General features: G+C 48.6%; 2 protein-coding genes across 4 annotated transcripts in view; one reads left to right on the forward strand and one right to left on the reverse strand.

The window, feature by feature from the left end:
• The window catches only part of ZBTB39 (zinc finger and BTB domain containing 39), a 99,638-nt gene that overhangs the window by 66,215 nt on the left and 13,145 nt on the right, over positions 1–20,278 (forward strand). The gene's annotated exons all lie outside the window — the stretch shown is intronic.
• LOC127035609 (retinol dehydrogenase 7-like) overlaps positions 1–20,278 on the reverse strand; it is a 45,254-nt gene that overhangs the window by 17,457 nt on the left and 7,519 nt on the right. The window contains exons 2-4 of one of the 3 annotated variants that reach the window (XM_050925662.1): positions 11,440–11,767; positions 10,549–10,807; positions 10,083–10,246 (exon numbers count right to left, since the gene is read on the reverse strand). The exons of 1 other annotated variant lie outside the window; for it this stretch is intronic. In XM_050925662.1, the coding sequence (XP_050781619.1) occupies positions 10,083–10,246; positions 10,549–10,807; positions 11,440–11,752 (736 nt within the window). In that variant the 5' untranslated portion in view covers positions 11,753–11,767. Of the gene's footprint in view, positions 1–5,830; positions 5,844–10,082; positions 10,247–10,548; positions 10,808–11,439; positions 11,768–20,278 lie in introns of those variants that run through there. One more of the 3 variants, XM_050925661.1, reaches the window with a different exon arrangement.

Consider the following 20,278-nt stretch of genomic DNA (forward strand, 5'->3'; position numbering starts at 1 on the left):
TGACACTGGTGATTAATAATCTTAGTGTCAAAAGGGGGATATGTAGGAGCAGGATTTTATAATGTCTCATAAGAATTAAAGTATAATTTGATTTCATCCTGCTAGCCACTTTTTTTAAATAGCAGAAATAAATGACCCTCTGGGACTATAAGATTCTGTTTTCCTATACGCATTACAAATTGGGCCCCCTCTAACTCTTTGTTTTAAAATTTAGATAGTAAGAGACAGGATTCTCTATTGTATCTATGTTAAGTAAATTAGAGAAACATTGAAGGCCTGGGTCGCAATGTACATTGTCTTATCAATTGTAAAACTTAGCAAGGTTTGATTTGCAATGCTTTTTTTGTTCGATATAAAATACTACTGTTTGTATTCTCAAGCTATTTGTGTGAATGAGGAATGTATGCATCAGGAAAAGATAAAGTGTGAAGGCCATTGTTATAGCCAGAGTCAAGGGACGGCTGGCATCTCGGAGTGGATACATGCTTCGCAGTGTAAGAATGCACCACCCCAGTGAACCAACCACCACCTCAGGACCACGCAGAGTCAATTTTTTTGACTCCAGAAGAAGATGTAGAGGAACAGCCTGCAATACCTTACAATCTACGCTCTCGTAAGGGTTGCCAGAAGCAGATGACTACATAAAGCAAGGCCCAAGAAGAAGCAGTGGTGAGCCTAGCATCTGCTGCCTGGTGGACATAAAACTGTGACTGCAGTTCCCTCAGTTGAGGTTGTCAGAACCAGAAGGGCCCTGCCTCCAACATGCGCCTCTGGTGGTGCCTGTTCTTCGGCTGCTGGTGTCTTAAGGTCTGGGGAGTCCACAATGACAATTCTTTTATCCAGCAGCAAGTGTGGATAGCTCAGACCCTTATTATTTCTAAATGCTGGGTCTGCAGCCACATCCCAGCCCACTCTCAAACTGGTGTTCCTGTCCTGGCTATCCCACTCAATTCCCCAGATCTCACTGGAGGACCTTGTCCGTTTAACACAATATGGCACAGTAATGACACCTGGGAAGAGGCTATTGGCAGTTCCTTTATCCCACTTGGGGGAGTAATACACCACGCAAAAAGATTCCTAAGGTTACAAGCAGTGGTTGAAATAATGGCAAATGAAACCAGAGAAAGTTTAAAAACCCTGGCCAAAGAAACAGGGGTGATCAGACAGGTTGCCCTCCAAAACCGTCAAGCATTAGACATAGTGCTGGTGGCCAAAGGAGGGACCTGTGCTCTCATTGGAAAAGAATGTTGTGTGTTTATACCTGACAATACCAAAGAGGTAATAGATCACGCTAGCCACTTAGAACAAATCGCATATCTTCCCCATGAAGAGCTGAGTTCTTTATGGAAATGGCTAAGTAACCTGTTCAATTTCTCTGGCATAGGAAACTGGTTGTTTCAGGGAGCCCTAACTATCCTGTTTGGAATCTTAGTGATTTTTGTATGCTTTCAGTTAATCTCCTGTTGTATCCAGAATTGTGTCACCCAGATGACTGCCCCAAAACAGAGTGCTAATATGATGATTTTGAATATCGCTGATGAACTAAGAGATAAGGAACGGTTAATTTGTGGAACTCAGTAAGGGTTGGTCATGGCGTACGCCTGACCAAAAGGAGGGATTGTGAAAGTAGAATGAATTATATAGTAAGAATAGAAAGGATTAAAGAAATGTTGTCTGTACCTTTAAGCAAAGTTGTTGGAATGTTGCAACCAGGTGTCAGGAATACAGACATTAACATAGAACAATTGCACCGTTTAAGGGCAATTGGTGAAGCATTAGCCTTAGATCGATAACAGTTACTAAGGAAATAGGATATGCATGCTGTGCCCCAGGTGAATTTTACTGTTTTGATTTCTTTGTCCCTTTGTCTAATTCCCGCTCTTTTATCTGTATAAATAAGACTGTTGGGCCTTGCATGCTCACTCACATATTCTGAATGTTATTGGCGGAGTGCGGCGCTAATAAACAGAGTGGTCTGACAAATTGTGAGTCCTGATTCTAACTTTGACACTTTGAAATGCAAAGGGTTACACCAGGTTTTTCCTTTCAACCATCTCCCTTTACCCCGTCTGATGGTATTTTTAGATGGCAGTAAACCTGCTACTGCCAGTCCTTTGGGGGTGGGGGGGTTAGTTGAGATGGGGTGCAGCTGCAGGGGTTCTTAATGTTCAAACCCATTTCCTGGAGGGCCGAACCAGACAGACACACCAAAAAGGGAGAGAGAAAAGCGCAGTGAGAGAACCCTCGGAGCCTGGTGGCTGGAGAAAGGCCCGGTCTGATCGGTCGCTCGGAGATCTGGTCCAACACTGGAAAATACACTGGCTAAACCCGACGCGGGTTAGGCAAGAGGAAAGTGATGGGAAGAAAATGGCACCAAAGAGGGCAAGGGAAAAAAAAACCCGGGGAAGGGGTGACAGTGAGAAACTGAGTCTCGCTCCCAGGGGCTGTCCAGGATCCAGGAGGGGGTTGTTTAAAAGCCAACAGGAGGGGAAAGTTTACGGGGTGCTCGGCTTGTGGGGGTGCGCCCAGCCCCCTGCCATGAGCGGCTCATCACGGCAGGGGGCTGGAGAGGATATGCCCGATTCCACCCCTTTCCCCAGGGCCCCGTCGGTCCCTACCTCTTCTCTGCCTCCTGCCCTGTGCAGCGAGCTGGGCTTCCCCTCACAAGGTCTGTCAGCTGATGGGCACAGGGCAGGAGAGAGGGAGGCGCAGGAAGGCAGCACGTGGGGGAGGAGTGAGCTTGGCTGCCAGAAGGACCAAGCTTCTGCCTCCTGCCCCCGCAGGAGAGAGCGGTGGGGGTGGGGGACTGAGTGGGGCCAGGATCCTGGCTGGCAGCAACGTGCCACTGAAAATCTGCTCACATGCCGTAGGTTGCCAACCCCTGATACAGACTTATAGAAACTTCTAACAAACGTTACAATGTACGACCGGCCTGTGAAACCCTCCGCTAAAGCGAGTAAGTGAAGACTCGGCCACCGCTTCTGAAAGGCTGCCGACCCCTGGGCTTGGGCAGAGTCCTGCCTGGGATTTAAAGTGGCTGGTTCCAGCCTGCCAGGGAAGCGGTGCTGCATTTGTTGGCTGCAGCTTCCAGCTCCGAACCCATCGGCTGCCCCAGGACCCCAGCAGTGGGGCCAGGCAGCTTGAGAGGGACTGGCTGCCAAGCAATGCTATTTCCTGGGCTGGCACCGTCCTCGTCACTGGGTGGCAAAGCCCTGGGGGGTCACCCAGGAAAGATCCCACAAGGACCCGACACAAGAGCCCCCCAGTTCTGATATCCTTGTGGAAGCTGCTTCCTCCTGGTCACTGAGAGGGGACCCAAATGGGCGGGGGGGTGGGGGGGCGTCCTGGAAACAAATGGGTAAGTGCCCTGTGTGACGTCATAAGTGTAAAATAATATTTCATTGAATATAGAGCCAGAAAGAGTTAATTAACTCAGACTGACCTGACCCACGGGTGAACTGTAGAAACTGGTTAGGAAAACCTGTAAATGAACAGAGCTTTGAAATGCAGCCTGCATTGTTAGAGATCTCAAGGGTAGATGTTTGCTCAGGTCTTGTGATATAAGCAAACAAGTCTTGTCTATTGCTATAGTTTTAATTCAAATATCAAAAAAGGAATATTAACATTATGATGATACTTGAGTGAAATAGTATTATTGTCTATGTGTCTCTTTGAAGGTTGTGGTAATCTGTATCTGAACAGTTTAATGGATAAATTACCCTGTGCTAATTGCCAGGATGTTTGGGAGAAGGAGTTAGCCTATTGTTTTCTCAGGCCTAAAGGCTGCAGGAAATGTATAAGCCCCCCTGGGACACGATCCTGCTTCATCTCAGATCTGCTTTGGGTTTCAAGAGGGGGAAACCTTAAGCCACAAGGATTGAGATCCCCAGTCACTGATTGGAGTCACCCTGAATATGGACATTGGACTGTAACCTCTGGACTAGTTCTGAAAGGACTTTTGGCAACTAGAAGATCATCTCTGCTGTGTCTGAACCTCAAGAATTGAATTCAAATCTGTCTGTATATTGATCTTTTAACCAACACTCGCTCTCTTTTCTTTTTTAATAAATTTTAGCTTAGTTTATAAAAATTGGCTAATAGTGTGTATTTTGGGTAAGATCTAAGTTAAAATTGAACCTGGGTATGTGGCTGATCCTTTGGGATTGGAAGAACCTTTTCTTTTATATGATGAGATAAGATTTTCAGGAATCATCATCATATCTGACGTGTGTGTGTGGACGGAGGCCTGAGGCTGGGCACTTTAAGGAAACTGCGGTGTTTGGACTTCTGAGTAACCAGTGAGGTACTATAGAAGCTGTTCTGTGCTGGTTAGTAAATCTAAGTTAGAATATTCACCAGCATTTGGGGTTTGTCTGCCCCGTTTTGTTTGTAGTTCACCCTGATTGAGTGACCTTAGCTGGCTCCCACCGTCACACTCTGCCCTAGATTTTGGCCCATGCCCGGTGCTGACGGCACAGGATCAGCCCTGCTGGAGCAGAGCGGGGCCGGGAGCTGGGACAGATTTCCTACTGAAGGGACCTACGCTGGATCCGTCCCTAGGAATCCTACTGGCAGCTCTGGGACCGTGTCCTCCTGACCCCCAGAGTTAGAGGCTGATGCCCTGAAGTACAAGTGACTTTAGCCCAGCCACTTGCCTCTCTTGGCCAGTTCTGTGGGCTGGGGCGTGTGGGCTGCATGAGGGTCAGGATCAGAATTGGACCCTGCTCTGGGTGCAAACGAACACCCTCCCCCACACTGGGACTGCAGCCTCTGCTATCTGCAGGGAAATAATTAACCCTCCTGCACTCTAGCAAATCTCAGCTTTCCTGGCTCTGGGGGCAAGGCCCAGCACCCTGCCAGGGTCGGGGTCAGAGCCCAACGGCGTTGGGTCAGAGAGACAGAGCGCATTCACCGCCCCTCCCACGCTGGAGCAAGGCGGGCACCGAGGGAGAAATTGCTGGTTGCAGAATGAAAGCTTTCACCTTCCCTGCAGCCGGGCGGCGGGCAGGGGGGGCGTGTGTCCTTCCCAACCCCCCTCCCAGCCGCATCCCTTTGGAGAGAAGCAGGCTGTGTTTCCTCCTAGGTTACCCCAGTATCTGTGTGAGCTCCAGAGTCACTCCAGATTTCACCCAGTGTAAACGGCAGGCAGGAGGTGGCTCCCCCTGGTTCTCTGCCATTTCCTGCTGTAGTTGTTTATTTTCATTAAAGTGAAGCTGTCTCTGCGCCACCGTGGGTTTGGCTTGGGTGGCTACAGCTGCGAGCTCCTCGGGGTGAAAGTCCCCTCTGCTGCTCACTACACATTTAGGGCTGCACAAAGCCCACCCAGACGGTCACGGCTCTATGGGCTAGTCTGTGTTACCACTTTTATTCTAGTTACAGTTAAGGTTCTGGTTACCCAAGCGTAGAGAAATCCTGTCAAGCCCCACTCCCAAGTTACAAATACAGCCACCCGGTTCGCACCGCCTCAGCGATTCAGCGTCCGATGCTGCCTGGCCCTCGGGAACGGGGCAGTTCCTGCCAGAGTTTTCCCTTCAGGAATTCATTTTACCCAGCCTGGGAGTCCTCTTTTCTCTTGTGCTGCCGGCTACACCGACACTCTGCACACGTGCGTGACGGCGCCCATCCCCAGGGCCGTCCTTAGGCACAGGCAGAATAGGCAGCCGCGTAGGGCCTCACTCTGCCTGGGGGCACCACTCTGCAGGCAGCCCAGACAGTGGAGAAGCAGGGCTGCTGGGTCCTAGAGAGAGCCCAATGCAGCACAGTCTGAGGAATGGGATTGGCTGCTGGGGTCTCTGGGAAGGGGGGGACGGGGGTTGGGAAAGGAGCTCACCTGTGAGTGTGACTCTTTCTCCCGGCTGAGGTCAGGTGAGGTGAGGCAGGCTCTGTGGCTCTGGAACCAGTATCCTTTGTTGTCCCCCATAACATCCATTCTTCTCCCCCCCCGCCCCATGGAGCACCCCCTCCTTTCTCCCTCCTCCCCAGGAGCACCCCTCTCTCTCTCCTCCCTCCCCTCGGTCAGGGCTGGTTGGGTGAGGTGCTGGGGGTAGGTGGGGGGAGGGGAGGCTGGCTGCCTGCTGAGGAATGAAAGTAAAAGTAACTCACTTCCTCGGCAGGCACCCAGGATTGGAATGTCACACAGGGCTTGGCTGGGGTTAGCCAGATGTGTGAAAAATCAGGATAGGGGATTGGAGTAGTGTTAGGCCTGAATAAAGATATAGCAGACAAAACCAGGTATGCCAACCTGACCAAAGTCAGGCTAACAGAGGTTTGTGGGTAATCCCTGAGTGGAAAACACTGAGAAGCAGCAGCATGTCTCACAAGCGCTGGGAAAAAGTGAGATAAAAGAGAAGCTGCATTCCTGGCATAGTACCAGATGTGCTGTGTTCGGGCAGCTCCTTCGAAGAACTGATAAGAGTCCTAGTTTCCCAGCCTCCTTGTTTTCACTCCCTGGTTTTGTTCTTTCTTTGTTTTTAGCAACAGTAGGGTGAGCAGATATTCCTATTTTATAGGGACAGTCCCAATTTTGGGGTCTTTTTCTTATATAGGCTCCTTTACCCCCCCACCCCCCACCCATCCCTGTCCTGATTTTACACACTTTCTGTCTGGTCACTCTAGGTGGGGGTAATTGGTGCCAATATAAGACAAAGCCCCAAATATCGGGACTGGCCCTATAAAATCAGGACATCTGGATCTATCACTCTAGCTGGGGAGCGCCTCTCCCCCGGGCTGGCAGCTGCCAGCGATCCATCTCATCCGGGGGGAGCTGCACAGGGCAGGATGAGCTGCTGTGGCTCCATGGGTGCCCCATCCCTGAGATCAGATGCTGTGCTAACTTCACCATGGTCTGTTGGGCTGGCGGCGGTGCCCATTGGCGTGTGATTGGACCTGAGGGTTTGCTGCTGCTGTTGCCACTCTGCACCCCAAGAGGTGGATTTTGGGGTCCTGCAGTTTTCCACCTATCTCCTCCTCTACTGCAGCTGTTGGACCAGCAGGCTGGGGGGTGAGCCAAGCATGAAAGCAGTACTGTGTTGCCATTTAGATTGTCATTTAACAACTTTGTTTGCCAAAAATTCTTGCTAACAATCCTGAATCCAATTTCAATGTTTTTTTTTAAATCAATATCTTAGCCAAAAACAGAAAATTAAGTTGTTGACAATTATTAGTGACAGGTTTGGTTTGAGGCAGGGAGTGGGTCAGTTTTCATCAGAGAAACAAAAAATGTTGACTGACTTGCCTATAGCCTGTTACTCCTGATAAGAGCCCTCCAACAACTGTAATATGCTCATCTCCTTACTAGTGTATAAAGCAGGGGTCGGCAACCTACGGCACACCTGTCAAAGGTGGCAGGTGAGCTGAGTTTTAATGGTATGCAGCAGCAGGCTGAGCGGCTCAGCCCATCACTGCTCTGGGGTTCCGGCTGTTGCCCTATTGCCAGCTGGGATACCAGCCATCGGCCCCACTCAGCACCTGCTGCTGGCCTGGGGACCCCCAAGGAACCCCAGGCTGGCAGTGGGTTGAGCAGGCCAGCTGAACCACTCAACCTGCTGTCAGCCTGGGGTTCCATCCACTCAGCCGGCAGCGGGCTGAGTGGGCTGGTGGCGGGCTGAGCGGGCTGGTGGCGGGCTGAGCAGGGCCGGTGGGGGGTTGAGTGGCTCAGTCTGCTGCCAGTCTGGGGTGCCAGCAGCACTCAGCCTATTGCTACTCCCTTGCCAGTCAGGACCTCAGCCGCTAGCCCTACTCTGCCTCCTGCCAGCCTTGGTGAGCAGAATCCCAGGCTGGTGGCGGGCTGAGGGAGGGTTGGCGGCCGGGATCCTGGCTGGCAGGAGTTGGTGGTCAGAACCCCAGACCAGCAGAGGGCTAAGCAGGGCCTGGGATCCTTGTCTAGGGTTCCAGCCACCAGCCCACTGCCGGTTTGGGGTTTCATTTACACAGCTGGCAGTGGCCTGAGCAGGACCGGTGGCCAAGACCTCAGATAATAACAATAGTTTATTTATATAATATAGACATAGAGAGAAACCTTCTACAAACATTAAAATGTATCACTGGCACGAGAAACCTTAAATTACAGTGAGCTTGGCACACCACTTCTGAAAGATTGCCGACTTCTGGTATAGAGTGACCATATGTTGTACTAAGATTCTCCTGCTTTTTTTTTTCCCTGTGTCAGTATAACTTTTGCCAGCCCAGAAGTTGGGCAGCCAATGTTTTACGTTTTCACAATGTTTTCTCCAACTTTCATAAAGTAAATACATAGTTAATATGAGTTAAAAAGGCCAGGGACACTTCTTTGTGAAGAATCTGTACAGCAGATCATGCCCATAGACGATCCAGAAAAGAAATTTGAGGTTGAATTTTTTAATGTTGTGATGGATAAATCAGTATCTGCTGTTGATGAAAGGTTTAATACCTTGCAAGTACACCATGAACAGTTTGGATTTTTGTATGACATAACTAAATTCAACGAAATAGGAAAACAAGAGCAACTAATGACAAAGTGCAAGAATCTAGAGAGCCTCCTGAAGCACGGTGATAGTTTTGATTTAAATGGACTTGAACTGTACGAAGAATTGAGTGCACTGTCATCAATGTTGCCACATGCAAAATCGGTGATGGACATTGTACAGTTTATTCATACCCGCAAACTTGTTGACATATATCCTAATGTTTAGATTGCCACTCGTATTCTACTGACAATTCCTGTAACAGAAGCATCAGGAGAACGGAGTTTCTCAAAACTAAAGCTCATTAAAAACTATCTCCGCTCTACAATGAGTCAGGAATGCTTGACTGGTCTTGCTATTCTTGCGATCGAACAAGACACGACTTGTTTTTGTCATACGATGACATTATTACTGATTTTGCAGGCAAAAGAGCCAGAAAGATTGCTTTTAATTAAAAACAAATCTTTGTTTCAATACCTCTTCATATAAATTTCCAATAAAATTTTGATAAATTAAAAAAATATATTATTTGCATCATTCTGTCATATCAGAATTTTTTCTATAGTGCTGCTCCTTTAGTGCTAGTCCATCAGCATTACAGTGTGCTTAATTAAGTTAAACTGGTTTTAATAATGTGAATGTGGCAAGTTGTCCAATACTATAAGCTTATGTTTGTGTTGCTAAGAGCAGATCAGGCACAGGGGCACCAGTTTAATAATCTCGCCTAGGGCACCATAAATCCTAAGGCCGGCCCTGGCTACACAGCGAGAAGCTGCCATCGCAACCGTAATATCTCCCCCGCGCAGGCCCCCTGGGTGGCTTTGCCACTGCCTCTAGATGCCATGGGCTGGTTTGGGCTGCCGGAGAGTCAGCAGGAAGTCTTGGCACCAGGCTGGCAAGTAGGAGACCGGGATGAAATACAGCTTGGCGTCCCAGCCCCCGGAGTAGCGGGTGCGGGGGTGGCGGGCCGTCAGCGCATGCTCCATACAGTCGGTGACCAGGAAGAGGTTGGGGCTGGCAGTGGCTGCATGCTGTGGGGATCGCTCGTAATCTGCATGTGGAAATACAAACGAGGCCGAAGTCAGGCCCGGGGCAGGGAGGGAGAAGGGAGCGTGTGAGTCCCCCCACCCCCACTTCGAAGTGGTCGCAGAGACTGAAATCAGACCTTCCAGCTTCAAAACGGGAGCCGAACGAAGGGGAAACGGTCCGGAGTTTCTAGGGCCACCGTGGTTCGAGCCACCGGACAGCCCACTGTCAAAGCAGAAATAGATCCCAGGATTTCGGAGCTATGGGGTGCCACCGGATTGCTACCAGATCAGCGCGGGATCCTGTGTTGCACCTGGTGCGTGGCAGCGCACGAGGGAGGAGCCAGTCCTGCAAGGATGAGCCTGGCCCTGGGAAACCAGACTGCAGCCCTTCCTCTGCCACTGGCCGCGTATTCAAAGCCATGGGGGCCGTTGGGCCCAATTGAGGTTTTGGAGAAGAGACCCCCGGGCTTTGGAATAGAAAGGTCCAGCCCCACCCCGGCCGCAGCGCAGCGTGACCCAAGCATCAGCGGGGCTCAGTTTATTCCCTGCCCTCATCCGGCTACAATCCCCCCCGGAGAATCCAGCCCCGGCCCGTTCACCCCCTCGGACTCACAGGCGTCGAAGTAGCGCTGTCCGTACGACTCTTTGATCTCGGAGGGGACCCGGCCCCACACCTCCTTCACCATGTTTTGCAAGAGCTGGGTATTTATGATCTGCGTCATGAAGGCGCCCGGCTCTATGATGCAGACCTTGACCCCAAAAGGGAGGAGCTCCCGCCTGGAACGGAAAAACGACGTGACCACGGAAGCCCCCACCAAGGCACAGGACCCCCCCCCACATGGAGTTGGGAAGGCTGGATGCAAAGGGAGTGAGGGAAGGTGCTGGGAGGCAGAGACGGGGGAGTGTCTGGTTATGGGGTGGTCCCAGACGCACAGTGTGTGGTGGGGGAATTTGGAGACCAGTAAGGGTTGCTCTACGTAGGCAGAGCTTTGCCGACCCTCCCAGAGCCCCGAGGTTCTTGGGCCAAACCCGATCCTGATGAGGACACGAGTGCGGACGCGCCTATTAATGGCTCTCACCGGAGACTGTCAGAGAACGCCTCCACCCCGTACTTGGACAGGCAATAGCCCCCTCCAGTCATGGCCACGCGCCCCATCGTGCTGGCCACGTTGACGACCCGGCCCCTGGCTCGCTTCACCAGGGGCAGGAAGCTGAGGGTCACCTCGATCAGGCCGATCAGGTTCACATCCAGCACCTTGACGAAGTCGTCCTTGGTCAACCACTCGTTCGGGGCCGTGGGGACTGCGATCCCCGCGTTGTTCACCAGGCCCCAGAGCCCTGGGCAAAGGGGACAGAAGGCTTTGGGGGTGGCTTGTCTCCCAGTCCCCTCTGGCCCAGGTGCTCAGAGAATCAGGCCCTATATCCCCTCCCGCCCTTCCCTGCTACAGAGCCCCAGGGCTGCTCCAGTCACTGGTGTCCTGGGCCAGGCCAACGTGACCTGCTTCTCAGTCCCAGCATGACAGCACGGCCGCCTGCCTCGCTGTGATACTGGGGGGGCAGGGAAGGAGGTGGATGGCGGCAGGTAGCGAGGGGCAGCAAAGCTGGGACACATGGGGCTGGGCCACCCCAGCTGAGCACAACACAAGCTCTGAAAGCCCATCTGGCCTGCCGCTGTGCCCAGACCTGCCTGTCTCCTTAGGGGAGTTTTGGGGGGAGTGTGGGAAATTCCCCACCCAGCTCTGGCAGGGAAAACCCGCCCCCATGAGGATGCACTTTGCCAGCACGACTTTGCAACATGGGGATTGTGCCAGCTGCTGCCCCCGCCCCCCGGCCCCTCTGCAGCCTCGGGCGAAGGATAGGCAGGGCATTAATGCACACTCGAGGCTCCCGAGACCTCAGGCAGAGTGGGCAGGACACAGACCCAGTCCCAGCCCCGTGCAATAACCACCAGCATCTCGTCCAAGCTGCACCTTTGTCCCCCACTCGTTCCTTCACCCAGGCGGTGGCCGCGGCGATGCTGTCGGTGCGGGTGACGTCCAGGATCACCGTCTGCAGCCGCTCCGACGTCGCCTTCCTCAGCTGCTTCGCGCCCTGCTCGGTGAGACAAGCCGCCAGCACCCGCAGGCCCCGCGTGTCCAGCTGCTTGGCCAGCAGGTTCCCGAAGCCGGAGTCGCAGCCGGTGATCAGGACGTATTTCTCCGGGAGGCCCTCGACACTCTGCCGCTCCCGGTACCATCGGCGCAGGAAGTACAGCCCCAGCAGGGCGGCCAGGTACAGCCACATCCTCACAGGCGGACTCTGGGGGGCGGCTTGTTTGACTGTGGATGGAGTTAAACAGCCCCTGCTCTCAACGTGATCCTGCAGCGGGACAGTGCTAAATAGTCAACGTTAGCTGGGGGTTCTCAGCTGCTGAGACCCCATTAAGAATCTTAACTATTTATTCAAGACATGGGGAGAAAACAAGGGACGAATCAGTGCAACCTTTTGTGAAAGTAGAATGAATTATATGGTAAGAATAGAAAGGATTAAAGAAATGCTGTCTGTACCTTTAAGCAAAGTTGTTGGAATGTTGCAACCAGGTGTCAGGAATACAGACATTAACATGGAACAATTACACCGTTTAAGGGCAATTGGTGAAGCATTAGCCTTAGATCGATAACAGTTTGTAAGGAAATAGGATATGCATGCTGTGCCCCAGGTGAATTTTACTATTTTGATTTCTTTGTCCCTTTGTCTAATTCCCGCTCTTTTATCTGTATAAATAAGACTGTTTGGGCCTTGCATGCTCACTCACATATTCTGAATGTTATTGGCGGAGCGCTGCGCTAATAAACAGAGTGGTCTGACAAATTGTGAGTCCCGATTCTAACTTTTTTAATTTGGAGTTTCCACCGAGATGGCAACCGTCTTCACTGGGGCTGTGTGATTCCTGACTGTTTTTGTGGGATGACCGTGGCAGCCGGCACCTGGGCATTTGGCCCGAGCGGTCCTCCACTAAAGTGGAAAGACGCACAGCCACAGTGAGGTCTACGCCATCGAACCTGTTGGTTCCCACTCTGTTCTGGTAGGGATCCCGGGATCTGACATCAGGAATCTGGTCAGGTAATTATTTCTGTGTTTTGTCCGGACTGAGGACTGTCCTGTCTCTGTGTCTATCTGTCCTCTTGTGGAGTGTTTGAGTCTGGGTGCCGTCTCTGTCTGGGGATCGGCCGACCATGGCGTTCCTGTCCCCGCAGTCTGAGTGAGTGGAATCTGCACAATCGCAGCCGCACTGCACTTTGAGTAAAACCCCTAGTGTGAAAGCAAGGGCAATTGAGGCAGTAGTCTGTGGGCTCCTTTTGTGTGTTGCACTGGGCATCGCACTGATGAACCCAAATTTCCTTCTTGTGTGATTGGTGTGTGAAGTCCTCCTGTACCCGTAACCAGACGTCTAAGTCGGGACAGTTCCCTAAATGAACGCCGGCTCATTTTATCTATTTAGGATGGGTCCAGACTCCTGTAAAAAGGGTCCAGACTCCTGTAAATTTCTGGGAAAATGGTCTAGACTAACTCAGGGGGATCCCAAAACTCAGTGGCCACTGTTAAAATCTTGGAACAAAGACTGAGTGGACGTCTTAAAGGACAAACTCGGCCAACCTAAAACTAAATTGGCTAAAGGAGAGGTTAATTGTTTCATGCAGTGGTGGGAAGAAGCAAATCATAGGTGGACAAAATCAAAACTGGCCTCTCTCAATTATTCAAATAATAAGTTAAAAGCTTTATTAAAAGCCTCCTCTCCCACCACCAGACCAAGCGCTCCCCTTTACCCCGTTCTCCAAACCTCGGATCGATCCAACCCCCTTCATACTCCCATCTCATTGTAAAAAGGACAAAAAACTCCTTGCTCTGCTCCCCTTTGTCTGCCTCAGAAACTGATTCGTTAGTGTTCCACTACCAATTCAGCAAGAGGGGGGACTCCTCAACTAGCCCCCACCCTTCCTGGTCCCTTTCCTTGAACACTTCTTTCAAAATTGTGAAGTGACCACAATAGCACTCACAAACGGTTCATTGGGGAAAAAAAGCAGGATCGGGCCCAGAAAAGCAGGCAAGCAACAGATAAAGAAACTGAAAAATAGGTTGGAAGCCCTAAGGGCATAGTAAAAGCAGCAAAGAATCCTGTGGCACCTTATAGACTAACAGACGTTTTGGAGTATGAGCTTTTGTGGGTGAATACCCACTTCCTCAGATGCATGTAATGGAAATATCCAGGGGCAGGTATATATATGTGTGCTAGCAAGCAAGCTAGAGATAACGAGGTCAGTTCAATCAGGGAGGATGAGGCCCTGTTCTAGCAGATGAGGTGTGAAAACCAAGAGAGGAGAAACTGGTTCACAGTCTTTGTTCAATCCTGAGCTGATGGAGTCAAATTTGACACCATCAGCTCAGGATTGAACAAAGACTGTGAATGGCTTGCCAATTACAGAACCAGTTTCTCCTCTCTTGGTTTTCACACCTCATCTGCTAGAACAGGGCCTCATCCTCCCTGATTGAACTGACCTCGTTATCTCTAGCTTGCTTGATAGCACACATATATATACCTGCCCCTGGATATTTCCATTACATGCATCTGAGGAAGTGGGTATGCACCCACGAAAGCTCATGCTCCAAAACGTCTGTTAGTCTATAAGGTGCCACAGGATTCTTTGCTGCTTTTACAGATCCAGACTAACACAGCTACCCTCTGATAAGGGCATAGTGTCAGGAGTAAGAAAAGCAGTAAGTGCAGGCATGAATCCCTGGAACAATACTTAAAATGGTGAAATCTGAGGTGATAAAGGTGTCATTTTGGGACATAAACAAGTGATTTAAGGGAAGAGAGTGAAAAGTTAACTCTACAGAGGCTGGAGAGAATTAAGCAGTTAAACTTTGTGGAAAATGTTAAAAAGGACCATGTTAAAGAGAGAATTCTTGGTTTCTTTGCAGCCATTCTGAAGGGAAAATGGGCCCTTTTTCCAGAAGAATGCCTGTAAATCATCCAAATATATATACAGCTATGTAAAAACAAAGTAGTATAAAGAAATGTTAAGGAAAAAAAAAGTGTATGTATCTATTTGTCTGTGAAAATATGTAAAGTTCTAAGAATCTAAACCAGCACATCTGGTTTGTAAAACTCCTGTTTTCTAAGGGTAAGATAAATTGATTTTGTTTTTGTTTTTAATGCCACTACAAATTCATTTGACTCTAATTCAAAGTTGCAAAACTGACGGACCTTTTTGCAAGACTCAGGCAATTAGTGTTGTTTGACTTTGGGATTTAGCATTTAACCCTTAAGGGGTAACTTCATTCTTTACAAAAATTAAAATATTTTTAAATAAAGACTAAGTCATGGCTGCAATAGGGCAGTCAAAATCAGGAGAACCGGTCTGGAGTCTGTTTGTTTGTTTGGTTTGGTTTTTTTGTAACAATAGCAGATAAGAGCTGTAGTGAAAGAATAAGAAATTAACAGTGACCCTCTGAAGTAACAGCAGAGATGAGGTGCACAAAACAAAAAGAAGCAATGTTAAAACACTGAGCCTTAAAATGGCTCTGTGGAATCAGACTGTCACTTTGATAAGGATACATGAAAACTCTGTAAGAACAAAAGAAACAGTTACACCTTATGTAAAAATTGATATGGCTAATGTTTTTAAAAAGTTATAGTATACAAGGAATGTGCATTTTCCCTCAGACATGTGCGGTGTATATTGTAAAAAGGGGTAAAAGAAATGCAAATGAAACATGCTGCTGAATTAAAATCCTATTAGGGCTCCAAAAAGAGCCGCAATAGGCTGTTTTTTTCTTTTTCTTTTTCAGATCCCCGTGTGTTAAGAGTTGTAGAGTCTCTGAGCTCTGCTGATGGCTTTGAATCCAAAAGCCAAGCCTGTGTTGATGCAAATTACCTAACTGATAAAGAAAGGTGAAAACTGCCAGCACAAAAGAAGCTGCAAATAAATAACATACCTGGTCAGCAAACAAATTGCCTACATAAAAGGCATGGTATAACAAGATACCTTTAATAGATTTGATGCTAATGTTATTGTTAATATTAAACATTGAAATAAATTTAATGTTAGTAGGTACCCCTGTAACAAGTTAGAGTGTATGATTTTTGTAAAAATCCTTTAAAGTAATATGGTAATGATGCTTCTCAGCTATTATCTGTGAATAAACTTAAAGTTTAACACAGCAGGAAAAACATTACAAACTTGGTCTGCTATATAAGAGGAAAACTTCAGGTACACCACCTCATGAATTTAATAACTAAACAGTGGAATAATTTCCGCATAACCCTTAAAAAGTAGAAGCCCATTAAAACCCGGCCTGCCTATAGAAAAAAAAAAACACAGGAAAATATGGGGTAATTCCTCTGTTTTGCCTGCAATCAGCAAGGGTATTTGTAAAAGAAAGGAATCTTTTAAGTAATAATCAATGCCACCCCAAAAGGGATAGAAAAATGTTATTTTTGTCTTTCAGATAATCCAAAGTACTGTATAATGGGCTACGTGTATGTGTTAATTCTTGGGGAAAAGTGTTAGCAACCTACTGGACCATTCATATTATACACACAAATGGGGACATGTTAAGAATTGCCACTACAGAAAAACATCATAGCTTACCATTGGTATAACATATTTTCTGGATGGTTTCCCACAACTACTGGCATACTAATGTTACTACCCCTAATTGTGTTTTTGGTTTTAAATTGTATGTGTGTAATTGAAATGTTTACAATGTGCTGGTGGATAAAACAAATGTGTGCAAAGCTAAAGCCACAGGCCCAAATCATCTCCCAGTATATTCTATTACATGGATTAAATAAGAAGTGACACTGGTGATTAATAATCTTAGTGTCAAAAGGGGGATATGTAGGAGCAGGATTTTATAATGTCCCATAAGAATTAAAGTATAATTTGATTTCATCCTGCTAGCCACTTTTTTTAAATAGCAGAAATAAATGACCCTCTGGGACTATAAGATTCCGTTTTCCCATACGCATTACAAATTGGGCCCCCTCTAACTCTTTGTTTTAAAATTTAGATAGTAAGAGACAGGATTCTCTATTGTATCTGTTAAGTAAATTAGAGAAACATTGAAGGCCTGGGTCGCAATGTACATTGTCTTATCAATTGTAAAACTTAGCAAGGTTTGATTTGCAATGCTTTTTTTGTTCGATATAAAATACTACTGTTTGTATTCTCAAGCTATTTGTGTGAATGAGGAATGTATGCATCAGGAAAAGATAAAGTGTGAAGGCCATTGTTATAGCCAGAGTCAAGGGACGGCTGGCATCTTAGAGTGGATACATGCTTCGCAGTGTAAGAATGCACCACCCCAGTGAACCAACCACCACCTCAGGACCACGCAGAGTCAATTTTTTTGACTCCAGAAGAAGATGTAGAGGAACAGCCTGCAATACCTTACAATCTACGCTCTCGTAAGGGTTGCCAGAAGCAGATGACTACATAAAGCAAGGCCCAAGAAGAAGCAGTAGTGAGCCTAGCATCTGCTGCCTGGTGGACATAAAACTGTGACTGCAGTTCCCTCAGTTGAGGTTGTCAGAACCAGAAGGGCCCTGCCTCCAACTTGCGCCTCTGGTGGTGCCTGTTCTTCGGCTGCTAGTGTCTTAACGTCTGGGGAGTCCACAATGACAATTCTTTTATCCAGCAGCAAGTGTGGATAGCTCAGACCCTTATTATTTCTAAATGCTGGGTCTGCAGCCACATCCCAGCCCACTCTCAAACTGGTGTTCCTGTCCTGGCTATCCTACTCAATTCCCCAGACCTCACTGGAGGACCTTGTCCATTTAACACAATATGGCACAGTAATGACACCTGGGAAGAGGCTATTGGCAGTTCCTTTATCCCACTTGGGGGAGTAATACACCACACAAAAAGATTCCTAAGGTTACAAGCAGTGGTTGAAATAATGGCAAATGAAACCGGAGAAAGTTTAAACCCTGGCCAAAGAAACAGGGGTGATCAGACAGGTTGCCCTCCAAAACCGTCAAGCATTAGACATAGTGCTGGCGGCCAAAGGAGGGACCTGTGCTCTCATTGGAAAAGAATGTTGTGTGTTTATACCTGACAATACCAAAGAGGTAATAGATCACGCTAGCCACTTAGAACAAATCGCATATCTTCCCCATGAAGAGCTGAGTTCTTTATGGAAATGGCTAAGTAACCTGTTCAATTTCTCTGGCATAGGAAACTGGTTGTTTCAGGGAGCCCTAACTATCCTGTTTGGAATCTTAGTGATTTTTGTATGCTTTCAGTTAATCTCCTGTTGTATCCAGAATTGTGTCACCCAGATTGCTGCCCCAAAACAGAGTGCTAATATGATGATTTTGAATATCGCTGATGAACTAAGAGATAAGGAACGGTTAATTTGTGGAACTCAGTAAGGGTTGGTCATGGCGTACGCCTGACCAAAAGGAGGGATTGTGAAAATAGAATGAATTATATAGTAAGAATAGAAAGGATTAAAGAAATGTTGTCTGTACCTTTAAGCAAAGTTGTTGGAATGTTGCAACCAGGTGTCAGGAATACAGACATTAACATAGAACAATTGCACCGTTTAAGGGCAATTGGTGAAGCATTAGCCTTAGATCGATAACAGTTAGTAAGGAAATAGGATATGCATGCTGTGCCCCAGGTGAATTTTACTGTTTTGATTTCTTTGTCCCTTTGTCTAATTCCCGCTCTTTTATCTGTATAAATAAGACTGTTTGGGCCTTGCATGCTCACTCACATATTCTGAATGTTATTGGCGGAGTGCTGCGCTAATAAACAGAGTGGTCTGACAAATTGTGAGTCCTGATTCTAACTTTGACACTTTGAAATGCAAAGGGTTACACCAGGTTTTTCCTTTCAACCATCTCCCTTTACCCCGTCTGATGGTATTTTTAGATGGCAGTAAACCTGCTACTGCCAGTCCTTTGGGGGTGGGGGGGTTAGTTGAGATGGGGTGCAGCTGCAGGGGTTCTTAATGTTCAAACCCATTTCCTGGAGGGCCGAACCAGACAGACACACCAAAAAGGGAGAGAGAAAAGCGCAGTGAGAGAACCCTCAGAGCCTGGTGGCTGGAGAAAAGCCCGGTCTGATCGGTCGCTCGGAGATCTGGTCCAACACTGGAAAATACACTGGCTAAACCCGACGCGGGTTAGGCAAGAGGAAAGTGATGGGAAGAAAATGGCACCAAAGAGGGCAAGGGAAAAAAAAACCCGGGGAAGGGGTGACAGCGAGAAACTGAGTCTCGCTCCCAGGGGCTGTCCAGGATCCAGGAGGGGGTTGTTTAAAAGCCAACAGGAGGGGAAAGTTTACGGGGTGCTCGGCTTGTGGGGGTGCGCCCAGCCCCCTGCCATGAGCGGCTCATCGCGGCAGGGGGCTGGAGGGGATATGCCCAATTCCACCCCTTTCCCCAGGGCCCCGTCGGTCCCTACCTCTTCTCTGCCTCCTGCCCTGTGCAGCGAGCTGGGCTTCCCCTCACAAGGTCTGTCAGCTGATGGGCACAGGGCAGGAGAGAGGGAGGCGCAGGAAGGCAGCACGTGGGGGAGGAGTGAGGTTGGCTGCTAGAAGGACCAAGCTTCTGCCTCCTGCCCCCGCAGGAGAGAGCGGTGGGGGTGGGGGACTGAGTGGGGCCAGGATCCTGGCTGGCAGCAACGTGCCACTGAAAATCTGCTCACATGCCGTAGGTTGCCAACCCCTGATACAGACTTATAGAAACTTCTAACAAACGTTACAATGTACGACCGGCCTGTGAAACCCTCCGCTAAAGCGAGTAAGTGAAGACTCGGCCACCGCTTCTGAAAGGCTGCCGACCCCTGGGCTTGGGCAGAGTCCTGCCTGGGATTTAAAGTGGCTGGTTCTAGCCTGCCAGGGAAGCGGTGCTGCATTTGTTGGCTGCAGCTTCCAGCTCCGAACCCACCAGCTGCCCCAGGACCCCAGCAGTGGGGCTGGGCAGCTTGAGAGGGACTGGCTGCCAAGCGATGCTATTTCCTGGGCTGGCACTGTCCTCGTCACTGGGTGGCAAAGCCCTGGGGGGTCACCCAGGAAAGATCCCACCAGGACCCGACACAAGAGCCCCCCAGTTCTGATATCCTTGTGGAAGCTGCTTCCTCCTGGTCACTGAGAGGGGACCCAAATGGGCGGGGGGGAGAGGGCGTCCTGGAAACAAACGGGTAAGTGCCCTGTGTGACGTCATAAGTGTAAAATAATATTTCATTGAATATAGAGCCAGAAAGTGTTAATTAACTCAGACTGACCTGAGTTAAGCCTATTGTTTTCTCAGGCCTAAAGGCTGCAGGAAATGTATAAGCCCCCTGGGACACGATCCTGCTTCATCTCAGATCTGCTTTGGGTTTCAAGAGGGGGAAACCTTAAGCCACAAGGATTGAGATCCCCAGTCACTAACTGGAGTCACCCTGAATATGGACATTGGACTGTAACCTCTGGACTAGTTCTGAAAGGACTTTCGGCAACTAGAAGATCATCTCTGCTGTGTCTGAACCTCAAGAATTGAATTCAAATCTGTCTGTATATTGATCTTTTAACCAACACTCGCTCTCTTTACTTTTTTAATAAATTTTAGCTTAGTTTATAAAAATTGGCTAATAGTGTGTATTTTGGGTAAGATCTAAGTTAAAATTGAACCTGGGTATGTGGCTGATCCTTTGGGATTGGAAGAACCTTTTCTTTTATATGATGAGATAAGATTTTCAGGAATCATCATCATATCTGATGTGTGTGTCTGGATGGAGGCCTGAGGCTGGGCACTTTAAGGAAACTGCAGTGT

This window comes from Gopherus flavomarginatus, chromosome 16 (assembly GCF_025201925.1).
Source record: "Gopherus flavomarginatus isolate rGopFla2 chromosome 16, rGopFla2.mat.asm, whole genome shotgun sequence".
Lineage (NCBI taxonomy): Eukaryota > Metazoa > Chordata > Testudines > Testudinidae > Gopherus > Gopherus flavomarginatus.